This window comes from Naegleria fowleri (assembly GCF_008403515.1).
Source record: "Naegleria fowleri strain ATCC 30894 chromosome Unknown tig37, whole genome shotgun sequence".
NCBI classification, from domain to species: Eukaryota; Heterolobosea; class Eutetramitea; order Acrasida; family Naegleriidae; genus Naegleria; species Naegleria fowleri.
The window spans coordinates 524712-537069 of NW_025407969.1; the positions used below are offsets into that span (position 1 = coordinate 524712).

A 12358-nucleotide genomic window follows, 5' to 3' on the forward strand; every position below is an offset into this window, starting at 1 on the left:
GATGTTCTTTGTTTTTTCTTCTCTTTTTTTTCTTTTTTCTCAATCTTCTTGCGCTCTTTATGAACCTGTGTGAAGGATTGATTCACTTTAACTTCAGACTTGTCAATGTCTACCAATACGTCATAATATTCTTCTCTGTAGGCAAACATTGGATTACAAACACCTACAATGTATCCCTCTACATCTAAAAACTCCAGATTAGAAAAACTGGCATATGGAAACGTTCGAGTTTTCAATAAATTATGCATTTCAGGAAACATGGCAACCGCGGATAGAACTGTGTTGACAACTTGACCTGCTAATTGTTGAGAACTGAAAAATATAACCCGTTTCTGATACAAAATTGCATTATAGATTAGCATGGTATCCTCTTTAAAGGTGCTAACAAGTCTACAAAGACTAACTTGCGTTATTCCATTGATTCTATATTGAATCTCATTTTCTGATAAACAAAGAGGGATGGAGAGTGTAATATGGTCAACTTTGTTGCCATATTGAAATGAAGTTGTATGGTTGTAATTGGTAAATTTTGATTTTGCTAATGCATATCTCCAGAAAATGCGTTCTTGGTCTGAATATATAGGAAGGTTAGAAATTTTGACTCCATTACAAGTTTCGAATATATGCTCAACAAGAGTTTGGACAAGATTGTCAATAAGTTTAGCATCATCTTGAATATCCAGCTCTGAAAGATCCATATCATCTGACTTTCTTCTTTCTTTGCTGTACATAGTGTGATCATAGGCATCAAAAATCTGATCTAAAGCTTTACTCAATAAATCTCTGAGAGAAAAGCAATATGGTTTTTTGGAGGCGATTGCCAAACTTTTCACTCTTGCTCCTCTTCTAACCCCTGTTTGAATTAATAAAATTAAATCAAAGAAAAATATTCAAGCACCACAAACCTTCATACTTCTTTTGCTTCTGAACATTCAGTACATGATAAAATGTTTCATTATCAGCATCATCAGATGGGTTGTTGTGTTTGCTTCTGAGAAAAAATACAGTTGTATCTTCCACGCAGTTATGAGATCCATCGGGAAGCATCAAATTGGCGATTGAATATTCCGAATCATAAGGATATACTGTTGGATGTTGTACTTTTAGTATTGATCCTTTATCAATATCAAATTCGGCTAGAAAAATATACTCGATATCCATTATTGCGTGATTGGGGTTACTGAGTTGGACAATTATTAGATGTGGCAAGTTCAATGAGCAGCCAAAATTTGAAATATTTTTTTTGGTATTATTTGAAAGGTTCGCGAAGTAACACCTGTTACTCTGATCAGAACACCATTCTCTTATGCATTCGCAACGCAGTTTTTGGGTGATGCCAAGCCAGTTTCGCTGAAGAAAAGTACTTTATTCTAGTCCATTATCCAAGCGAATCTGCTCACTCCAGCGAAAAATCTCGTTTCGCACACATAAGACTTCTGTGAAGCAATAGATACATAATACAAAAGGAAGCAATAATTGCCGAAGGAACACATGCAGTGTTACGGATTCAAATAACGTTGGTTTTTCCATTCAATGAATTCAAAGAAAACTTTACCGAGAATTTCCAAGCGAAATTTTCTTCTCCCAGAAATTCAAATCATCCAATCAAAAGTGAGTTTTCTTTACAACAGCTGCTGGCCAACCGAAATGAGCGTTTGTCCTCAACAAAATTGTGAAAGATTTTTGAAATTGTTGTTGAAAAAAATTCTTCATCGCTCCTCTCGTTCATCACCATGGTTGAAACATTCCACTTCTCCTCAGAGTCCGTAACTGAAGGACATCCAGACAAGATTTGCGACCAAATTTCTGACGCTGTTCTCGATGCTTGCTTGAGCATTGATCCATATTCAAAGGTTGCTTGTGAAACCTGTTGCAAGACTGGTATGATTTTGGTCTTTGGTGAAATTACCACTCGAGCAGTTCTTGACTTCCAAAAGATTGTCAGAGAGGCTGTCAAAAAGATTGGTTTTGACGACTCAAGCAAGGGATTCGATTACAAGACTTGCAACGTTTTGGTTGCTATTGAGCAACAATCTCCTGATATTGCTGGAGGAGTACATGTTGGTCGTAAGGAAGAAGAATTAGGTGCTGGTGATCAAGGACTGATGTTTGGATATGCCACTGATGAAACCGAGGAGCTGATGCCATTGTCCCATTTGTTGGCTTCTAAATTGGCAAAGAGATTGACGGAGGTCAGAAAGAATGGTACTTTGCCATGGCTTAGACCCGATGGTAAGACCCAAGTTACAGTTGAATACGAGAAAGATGGTGGAAATCTTACACCAAAGAGAGTATCTACCCTATTGATTTCTACTCAACATGACGAAAACATCACCAACGAGGAAATTCAAAAGCAATTGAAAGAACACGTTATTATCCCAGTAATTCCTTCTCATTTGTTGGACGAACGAACCATTTATCACATTAACCCATCCGGTCGTTTCGTTATCGGAGGTCCACAAGGTGATGCTGGTTTGACTGGAAGAAAGATTATTGTTGACACTTATGGAGGTTGGGGAGCTCATGGTGGTGGTGCTTTCTCTGGAAAAGATCCAACCAAGGTGGATAGATCTGCTTCATACGCAGCTCGTTGGGTTGCTAAATCCGTTGTCGCTGCCGGATTGGCCAAGAGATGTTTGGTTCAAGTTGCATATGCTATTGGTATCGCTCATCCATTGTCCGTTCATATTGACACTTACGGAACTGCACAAGGTGGCAGAACAGACTCTGATATTTTGGAAATTGTCAAGAAGAACTTTGACTTGAGACCATATCACATTATCAAGGATTTGGATTTGTTGAAGCCAATCTACTCTCCCACAGCAGCTTACGGTCATTTCGGAAGATCTGAATTCCCATGGGAAGTTCCAAGACCTTTGAAGTTCTAAATCAATTTCATTCCAACCAATTGAACAATAAAAACCTTTTGAAAAAATTGATATGAGCCATTTAGTGTGAATTCAGTTCGCGACTTCTCTCATTAAATAGTCCATGCTTCCAATAGCTCCTCCAGCTTGACTCTTGGGTTTTTGCCCTCTCCATCAAACTTAATCTTGCTGGCTATGGTCTCTGAATTTTCATGCTTGAAAAGAAGTACTTTGGATCTCAGCTCTTGATCTTCTTCCAATTCGTTCAAAAATGTTTCGTAATCTTTCCCTTCTGGCTCCATGCAAAAGTGCTTTAACGTCCAAATTCGTTGTGTATCCCAATCATACTTTTTTCGAACAATAATTACATCAGGTACTACAAGCTTCTTGTAGCTTAATAAATCTTCATTATTGAAGTTGGCATTCTTCAGATCATATCCATATACAGTGTCTCCAGCCTCGAGCAAATGAGAAAGATGACAAAATGTTTGTATGTCATGAGAAATGCCAAGCTCAGAGGTTTTAACGACAGATACTTCGCCCAATTGGAATCTTCCTGATTGAGCACTTACAACTCTACCTTTATGATTTCTCTTCATCTCGACGTCATTTACGGTATATTCTAGCAATTGAGTTGCTGTCAATAGAGGTCTAAATGGAGATTGAAAATAAGTTTGAGAGCTCACTTCAAGGGCTATTCACCGGTAATTCGAACAACCACATTCCAAATACATAAATAAAGGAATTCCAATAACAATTTTAAACGAACATAACAATGGATACAATCAATGCAGACTTTGGATGTTAAATACTTACTTTTTAAAGTATATGGGTCAATAAAAAACAGGGAATTGGTAACTTTGTAACAAACAACTAAGGGTCTTTATAATTGTAAGATTTAATAGAATGTAAAATATTCAAATACTTACCCTATTTGCCCGCTACTATTATATAATCTTTGAGGAAGACACACAAGATCACCTGTATAAATAGGGGCAATTTCAATGTAGTACGTATCTGCATCGCTGTTTGATTCCAGATTTGAAGACGCTCCTATCACTTGAACGCCTAAAATTTATATATGAATATAATAGATCGTAAATGATTGTCAAAAACTTGTATACGATACAATACCTCCTCCTAATTTTCCTTTTTGAAAGGCTCCTGTCATAATGGATTTGTTTTGTAAATCTCGAATGGGCAACAGATTGCTGAGCAATGTTATAAATTTGATAACGTTTGTACTCTCTGACGTTGCAGCATCTTGTGTGGCGTTGGGGTTTTGGTCAATCTCTTCGTCTACATTGAGATTGATGTTTGGACGAAAATAAATGTCAAAACCGTGAGCCACTTTTTCGAAGGCTAAATGTGGGAATCTTTTTGTTATTTGGTGTTTCAACATGAGCTGTTCTAAGTAATACAAGGTCCTCTCATGACTTGTTTTTTGACGTATTTGGACAATAGGCTTGTCCGATGCTGTGATATTTGCTCGTTTTTTCTTTTGAGTCATTCGATTAGCTTTCTTTTTCTTTTTAGAGGTATGAATTTGTTCTTGATAGTTATTTCCTTCATGTACTTTGGTGTCCTCAAAATCAGAAATGGACATCATATCCGCACCTCTTTTCTTTTGTGATGATGGTACATCGGTTTTTCTTGCAGGAGGTTTTTTGAAGCCTTTACCTGTTTGCTTTTGTCTCATTTTTTGTTGAGCTTCACCATGTGAGGAGCTTGAATAATAAATCCCACAATCTTGTCAGAGTTGAAGGACAGTTTATTGGACAAAGAGGAAGTGTGAGATTTTTCTCTCGTAAAATGATGAACAACACAATTATTCATGCGTGTCAACAGAAGCTAAAGTGATTGATACAATACTTCATCACTGATCCTTGAATGTGATTTTGGATGTTTTAAATGAATAAGGTATGCTAAGTGTTATTGTTACAAGGAGTTGATGATTACTGAGTGTTTGACGAAGAGTTCGCTCCATTATTTTGTCCGCCATTGGCATCTTCTAGATGACGATTTCCATTTCTGAATTCATTCAAATAAACAATGAACTTAAATATTTGCTTAAGATAACGTTCCACTGACATAATTTCCAGAATATTGTTGTGACCTGCATAGTCTATAAACAGAGGTGTATATTTGTATTTCACCTTTTGTTGAAGAATCTCTCCGTGTTCAAATGGAACCACCTCGTCAACTTTTCCATGAATGATAAAAACTGGGCATTTCACTTTATCTATCCGATCAATGTTTCTGAACATGTCAAAGAAAATCTTCTTGTTGGTATTGACTTTGATACGAACAACTGTCGTAAATGGGCTTTGAAGAATAACTCCTCTAAAGTTTGAATTTTCTTTGGAGGCAATATAAGTACTTGGTCCAGTGCCAAGAGATGTACCAAATCTGCATTTCATGAATTTGTGTTATCACACAAATATTTGAAATCTCTTGTTATTATCATGAATCTTATCACTAATACATACACTATTATTCTATCTTCTGAGAAACCTCTTTCTGTCTTTAAATATTTGACGGCTGCTTCAATGCTGGCATACACTCTAGGTTCTGAGCAGCTTACTTTTGGCTCAGATATTCCATATCCTTGATATTCGTACCCACAAACGTTGATCTTTAAAGAACTGCGAAGAAGCTCCAGGTATGGCATTGTTTGACCTAAGTCAGTGGCGTTACCGTGGCTGTACAATAAACAAAGATCGGATCTAATTGTTGATGAAAATAACAATAAATAATAATAATGTTAAATAATAATAATTGATGAGGCCGACGATTGTCAAGAACCGCCCGTTTTTCAAAAAACGCATCATCACGATCACAACAGATTTTTAAAATAAATTTCTATGATCGAACGTACCCTTTACATTCCAAGAACACGAGCGGTATTTTGACATTCACTTTTTGCCCTCTTTCATCAACAACTTTCTTGTCTTCGCATTCCAGAAAGATGTACTTGTCTGACTTTGTGTAGCTGGCTGGTTCTGGTGGTTGAAAAAGCAAACGGGAAATGAGACCGCCCATTTTATTTTTGATGAGAAACACAGATAATTGTCAGACGATTTATTGACAAGCAGATCAAGCAAGAAGACAACCACTGCCGGAAGAGTTATGTGATGCTTTGAACTCTCCCAGGCCAACAAGAATGGCAGTTTGAAAAACATTTTGAATATTTTCTGCGGTGTATGCCGAACATTCCACATACGCAGCTGCTTTCAATTCCTTCGCCAACATTTCTCCTTCTTCTTTTGTGATAGGTTGTTGGCCTTCTTTTTTGAGTTTGTTGATGGTATCATTGTCTGTTCTAAGGTCTGTTTTCAATCCACATAAAACTATTGGAGTTTTGGCTACATGTTTTTTTACCTCAGGAAACCAAACAGTCCTGACGTTATCGAACGAATCAGGAGAAACACATGAAAAACAAATCAATATCACATCAGAGTTTGGATATGAAAGCGGTCTGAGGTTTTCATAACCCTCTTAGTTGAATTGTAATTGCTTCAAACAAATAAAATTACGAACAATAAATACCTTGACCCGCAGTGTCCCAAAGCGAAAGAGTAACAAACTGTCTTGGTTTGTATTCAACGCTGGAGTCACTACACAAAAAATTCTATCGTGAGTTTTTAACAAACAACATACTAATTTTCGAATATTGTCGGAATATATTTTGCTGGAAATTCTCCTTTGGCATATCTGATCAACAGGCCTGCAATCATTAATTTAGTAGGTGATGATGTGACGGAACTTACATGTTTTTCCAACAGCACCATCGCCAACGGCAACACATTCTTCGAAGAATTAGTTTTGTGAGAACTATTTGATTACACTTACTGCATCGCTTTTCGTTGTCTGAAGTTTTATTGGCTGAATTATCGGTTAAAAGAAAACTCAACCTACCAACGCTGGACATTTTTTTGTGTTTTGTCATCCCTGTCAGCCTCTTTCGTTCCTTCGCACTTAATTGTCTCTGAGATAAAGTCAAAGTTGGCTGAAGCCATTAGCCAGCTGATTTGATGTTCAAGATGAACAGCAGAGACAGAAAGGATAGAGTTTTGCAAAATCTCGAAGTTGCGCCCCTGCAAGGTCAACGAACGTAGGGAGACCAAAGTTTCTTTCACAGAGTCAATCACCATCTTTTTCTCTAAGCATCCTGGAGTAAAAATGTCTCCAACAAATCTCTCCAAAAACAAAAATATGTCATCCAAAAACTTCATCACCCTTGTAGAGTCGTTGTTTCTAGATCCTTCAACAAACTCTGACAATGTTCTGAAATATCGCTGCTTGTGATCGGTGTCCACTATCGGAGTGCAAGATTGATCAAGAGCTACCAAACGACTATGGAAAATTAAGATGTTTGTTGGATTTCCATTGTGATCCCAGACTTTTTTGCAAGGAAACCTGTCGCAGTTGTTCGTGAATAAATCAAGCACAAACATCTTTCCAAGATCTGTCCAGAAATCGGTAGATGAGCGAAAATGCTGAACAATCTTAAATCGCGTCATGGAATCAAAGCAGCAACTTTCTGCAACCAGTTCGTCGAATTGTAGACATGGAACATATTCAAGTAGCAACAAAGCTTTAGCATGTTGCAGCTCTCGCTCTATCTTCACTTGAATTTCAACATCTTGCGATCTCACAGCCCATTCCAACAATCCTTTCACGCATTCAGATTTAATGCTTGGCAAAAATGCATCGTCTAAAATGCTGAAGTGAGGGGCAGCAAGTCCCAAGTAAGCGGCCAATGCTGTTCCAAGAGCCTGATTGGCTGTGTCGTATTTACAATTTTTTACAACCACAAATTGGTTTCGGAAGTGAGTTTCAACAATAAACAGGCTTGAGTTTTCATTATTGCTAACGCATACGTTTTTCACTTTAGACCAATCAACAATTAATAGAGAGCACATGTTAATCCGAGAAGTGATTTTTTTATGGGGTGAAATAATCCCAGTTTAGCATTTATCCAATTAAAACATCATCTAATGCTTCGCATATTTCGGGGTGCTGTTGCTAAAACGGATTGGTGCTCGGATGGCGTTAATTTATCAGCGTGCATGATAGGACTAAAAACTTTCCAAAATCTTAATGTTTCATCTCCAGCTGCACTGACAATGGTTGTTCCATCAGGACTTTGAGCCATATGAAGCACTCTGCTTTTGTGTCCTGTTAATTCAGCTACTTTTACAAGTGATGGATACTTCCAAACACAAAGCTGATTTTGAGAAAAGCCGTGTGAAGAAATAATTTCACGATCACTTTTGGACCAAATCAATGAACAAACTTGTGAATTAGTATCTATCGTGTTAAGTAAGGTACCTGTTTGGGTGTTCCAAAACATCATCTTTCTGTCACTGGTTCCTCCTCCAGAAGCTAAAAGATTCGCTTGCCAAGGACACCAGGCTAAAGCTTTTACAGCAGCTACATGTTCTCTTAATGAGAATTTAGGCATGATTTCGCTTTGTGTCAGCAAGAGAGACTTGTCCCAAATATTGAGGATATTGTCATTGGCTCCAGAAGCGAGTTGATTACCATCGTGTGACCACTTCAGTCCACAAACTTCAAAATCTTGATGGATGCTCTGAGTAGTGATTAAATGTTTCGCTTGTCTCACATCATGATTAAGTATTTTGCCATCCTTTCCTCCACTTGACAAGATGAATGTATTCCAAGCCAATGAGCATACTCGTTGTGTATGACCTTTCATAGTTCTAATTTGTTTGCTTCTGTTAACATCCCATATTTGTACATCGTTGTAGTTGGTTCCTATCGCTAAATAAGTTCCATCTTCTACCCATGAAACGCTGGTAATATAGTTGTCTTGCTGAGAACAAGACATTAATTTGTTAATGTCTCCGGTCTCGCCATTCCACAAATACACACTTTCACAAAGAGCTACTGCCAATACATTATTTGAGTTCCAATCCAATAAATTTAAATAATAATCATCTATCATTTGGGGAGCATCTAGCACCTTTTCAGGAGTTTGAGGAATGTGTCTGGACACCACTTGCTTTCTTGCATTATTTTGACAAGCTCCACCATTACCAGGAAATATTTTGTTTTGAGAATAAAGAACTCGTAAATTATTGTGCCAGTCCGAGGGAGCTTTGGGAGCCTTCTCCGTTAATGCTAAAATCTTGGCGTCTTTCACCTTTTTACCATCAAAAAGACGTTGTTCTAAAATTCTGTTGTGCGTATTTTCCTTATCGGAGGAAGAAGAGGAATCGAATGAGCCTCCACCACAATCACCACCATCATCATCTTCCATACAATTCATTAAATTAAATTTACAAATATCCATATCTTGAGATGTTCTTCTGGATGGTATAAATCTTTGATCCAGAGAAGTAGTAGAAGTGGTTGTAGTGGGTCCGGAAGAACACGAGATGTTGTTCATCGTGATGATGACATCCGTCATGACTTGATCCACAGTCGTTGTGGATTGAGGTCGTTGCTTCTGTTTTCGTTTCCATCTCGGTTCATAGACAGAGGATAAGTCCGTGTTCAAGTCTTCATTGTTGATGTCGGTATGATCTTCAAAATTAAAGCCAGACATTGCGTTTGATGACTTTTTTTTAAATTCGTTTGAATGGCGGGGAAAATTTGTGTAACGGTCATCTCTTGCTGGCACCAACTGTTTAGTAATCCCAGTTTTTATTAATCAAAGTTAACCTTAAAAGGTTGGTCATTGAGAGTGAAGGATTGAAGTGTTTTGATGTTTGAGAATCGTATTGAATTGGAAACATTGTGGTTGGAGAGTCGTTCACTTTTCAAATGTAAATCGTTGACGTTTCTGTAGATGCTTAAAATGTTTCGTAAAATTTTTTCATCGAGTAATGGATGGTAGAGTTGTAAAGAATAGCTTCGTTGGTTTGGGTTAGATGGTACTTGCAGTATGACATCATTTCTAAAAATAACAAACAAGCCTTCATCACCTTTCTCAATTTTACATAATTTTCTACAACTTTTCAATAATCTTGTGACAGTCAATTGGCTTATATCGATACATGCAATTTCTAATTTTTCTAAGTGACTTTCAAGGGTTGAAAAAAGATCAGCCAAGTATTTAAAGGAGTTTTCAGTGACCCTTGTTTTTGACAAATTTAAATGCTTAATATTTTGAGGTCTTGGCAATGATTTCATCAATCCAATACAACCATTGTCCGTAATTGATGTGTTTTCTAGCTTTAATCTAGTAATGTTTTGATGAATGTTGCTCATCTCCAAATTTTTGTTAAATGCTTACCGCTCAATTTGTGGAATTTTAGTACAAATTTCTACAATAATATCATCATTTAATTTTACATTGCTCAGATTGATTTCTTTCAGGAATGAGAGCTTTGGAAGAGCAAATATAAGAATATTATTGTTCATATCGTGAACTTTTCCACATAAATCCATAACAATCAAATTAGAAGCATCTATTTTACCATTATTAATGGCGTCCATCAAAGTTTTCAAGAATAAATCAAATTCATATTTTGAAAATGCATGCGAGATTAGTTTCTTTTGGGGCGTAAATAATTCCTCTTCTTGATAATTATGAGGAGGGAATATACTTTGCAATTGTTGTTCAGAAATATCATACGATGCTTCCGATGGGAGTATGTTATTGTCTTTTCGAATATTTTCAAGAATTACAGCTAACGAGAAGAAGTTGTTGCAACTCTCAATGATAATATTATTACTTACGCATAATATGGTTAACGATGGCTTGAGCTCTTGCAGCGGTTCGGGATGAAAGAAAAGTCCTGACCGATGAAGACGACATTTTTTCTAATGATTGTTTATTTAATTTCAAACACAACTTGTTGAAAATTGTGTCTAATCAGAACGTTCTGAACACATCATCGTTATCCAAACAATAGATACTAGTCGATCATCATCACCAACTCTATGATGTGCCGAAGTGGGAGTCACGAAACCTTTTCCAACACCCCTTTTTGTTGTTTAAAAAAAAAATATCGTTTTGAATATTTTGCGATCTTGATTTCGTCCGAGCAAGAGTGTTGTTGTTATTCCGTATTCTACTCTACTTACACCAAATAATTTATCTCTTTCAAATCGTAACGCCAAATACTCATTGATGATTCAAATTATTGAACAACACCAAACAACCACACGAAAAATAGTATTTGCAGAACTAGACTTAAATTATAATCATCATCAAATATAATTTATTGACTAACGGACAATAAGAATGGAATCTTCACCACAGGAAATTACTACCTCTCAACAACAAGTAGTATTATCGGAACCAATGTCTTTTGGACAATTAATGAAGAATTTTGGCAAAGAGTGTTTGGCAGGAAGCATTGGTGGAATATCGGGAATAATTGTTGGACATCCATTAGGTAAGTATGATGGTGATTTATTATCTCAATGTTCATCTGTTATTAATTTTGTTCTTTGGATGATGAAATAATCCTTCTTTGGTCATTGAAATTGACTCAATTTCTCAAATTTATGAATATTGAAATCTAATATTTCCCAACACCTGCACAACATTCATCATCACCACCACAACCATCAACCACAATAGATACCATCCGTGTAAGGCTTCAAACACAAACAAGTTCCTCAAAATTTGGAGCCATTCACTTTTTGAAAGAGGCTGTTGTCAAGGAAGGAGCTCGTTCTCTCTTTAAGGGACTACTTTCTCCTCTCATTGGAGAAGCCATCAATAATTGTATCTTGTTTGGAGTCTACAATGGATTGCTTCCGAATGTGCTCAAAACACTCCTTGGCTCGAATTTGAGTGAGGAAGAACAGACTATGATTCGTAGAAGCTCTATTCCTATTCAATTTGTGAGTGGTTCATTGGCTGGATTTTGTATTGCTTTTGTGGTTTGTCCAACAGAGCTGATAAAGATTAGACTTCAAACCTCGACCGATCATATCAAAACAAGGTCAACTTCTGGTACTTTGGGAAGAAGAGGATTTGTGGATTGTGCTAAATTTATTTGGAAATATGAAGGAGGTTTAAGGGGAATTTATCATGGTTTTTCGTCGACTCTGATTCGAGAATTGAGTTTTAATGGAGTTTACTTTGCAACCTATGAACAATGCAAAACACGATTTGCTCGATATTTGGCTGTAAAGCAGATGGAAGGAGGAGCAGATGAGGAGCAGATTAAGAAGAAGACTGAAGAAATGCGTTCTGATCCGAGAGTTATTTTGTCCAGTGGAGGATTGGCAGGACTTGGTGCATGGGGCCTTTGTTATCAAACAGACGTAGTGAAAAGTCTCATTCAATCACGATCTCCAGTTGCAGCTGCCAAAGGAGAATACAGTGTCAAGGTGCTTGACGTTTTTAATGAGTGTAGAAAATCTAAATCTTTATTTAAGGGACTAACACCTACCTTGGTCCGTGCAGTTCCAGTGAATGCCGTAACTTTTTTGATGGTGGAAGCAATTTCCACATACTTGAACGACCTTTAACTTTGAAGCTTGGGATTTGAACAATCACGACG

The 12358-nt window shown here is 37.0% G+C and overlaps 8 protein-coding genes across 8 annotated transcripts in view; 2 read left to right on the plus strand and 6 right to left on the minus strand.

Moving 5' to 3' along the window:
* FDP41_004541 (uncharacterized protein) overlaps positions 1–1161 on the minus strand; it is a gene marked incomplete at both ends in the record, with an annotated part of 2011 nt that extends 850 nt beyond the window's left edge. The window contains 2 exons of the mRNA XM_044707967.1: positions 1–853; positions 906–1161. The exon at positions 1–853 is cut by the window's left edge and continues 850 nt beyond it. Coding sequence (XP_044561355.1) covers positions 1–853; positions 906–1161 — 1109 coding nt within the window. The remainder of the gene's footprint in view (positions 854–905) is intronic.
* Positions 1162–1733: 572 nt separating this feature from the next.
* On the plus strand, positions 1734–2888 carry FDP41_004542 (uncharacterized protein; the record flags this gene model as incomplete). The annotated part of the gene is made up of 1 exon (XM_044707968.1): positions 1734–2888. One exon carries the CDS (start codon positions 1734–1736, stop codon positions 2886–2888), a length of 1155 nt encoding a protein of 384 aa, XP_044561356.1.
* A 92-nt stretch (positions 2889–2980) lies between these two features.
* Positions 2981–4566, minus strand: FDP41_004543 (uncharacterized protein; the record flags this gene model as incomplete). The annotated part of the gene is made up of 4 exons (XM_044707969.1): positions 2981–3561; positions 3684–3748; positions 3797–3935; positions 4002–4566. 4 exons carry the CDS (start codon positions 4564–4566, stop codon positions 2981–2983), a joined length of 1350 nt encoding a protein of 449 aa, XP_044561357.1.
* Positions 4567–4822: 256 nt separating this feature from the next.
* FDP41_004544 (uncharacterized protein) lies at positions 4823–5909 on the minus strand (the record flags this gene model as incomplete). Its single annotated transcript, XM_044707970.1, has 3 exons — positions 4823–5276; positions 5357–5593; positions 5746–5909. The coding sequence occupies 3 exons, from the start codon at positions 5907–5909 to the stop codon at positions 4823–4825; spliced, it is 855 nt and encodes a 284-aa protein (XP_044561358.1).
* Positions 5910–5963: 54 nt separating this feature from the next.
* Positions 5964–6798, minus strand: FDP41_004545 (uncharacterized protein; the record flags this gene model as incomplete). Its single annotated transcript, XM_044707971.1, has 6 exons — positions 5964–6364; positions 6417–6484; positions 6528–6594; positions 6638–6676; positions 6720–6737; positions 6786–6798. The coding sequence occupies 6 exons, from the start codon at positions 6796–6798 to the stop codon at positions 5964–5966; spliced, it is 606 nt and encodes a 201-aa protein (XP_044561359.1).
* A 1062-nt stretch (positions 6799–7860) lies between these two features.
* FDP41_004546 (uncharacterized protein) lies at positions 7861–9441 on the minus strand (the record flags this gene model as incomplete). Its single annotated transcript, XM_044707972.1, has 1 exon — positions 7861–9441. One exon carries the CDS (start codon positions 9439–9441, stop codon positions 7861–7863), a length of 1581 nt encoding a protein of 526 aa, XP_044561360.1.
* A 101-nt stretch (positions 9442–9542) lies between these two features.
* On the minus strand, positions 9543–10656 carry FDP41_004547 (uncharacterized protein; the record flags this gene model as incomplete). Its single annotated transcript, XM_044707973.1, has 3 exons — positions 9543–10077; positions 10132–10528; positions 10578–10656. The coding sequence occupies 3 exons, from the start codon at positions 10654–10656 to the stop codon at positions 9543–9545; spliced, it is 1011 nt and encodes a 336-aa protein (XP_044561361.1).
* Positions 10657–11085: 429 nt separating this feature from the next.
* FDP41_004548 (uncharacterized protein) lies at positions 11086–12326 on the plus strand (the record flags this gene model as incomplete). The annotated part of the gene is made up of 2 exons (XM_044707974.1): positions 11086–11239; positions 11428–12326. 2 exons carry the CDS (start codon positions 11086–11088, stop codon positions 12324–12326), a joined length of 1053 nt encoding a protein of 350 aa, XP_044561362.1.
* Between the last annotated feature and the right edge of the window lie 32 nt (positions 12327–12358).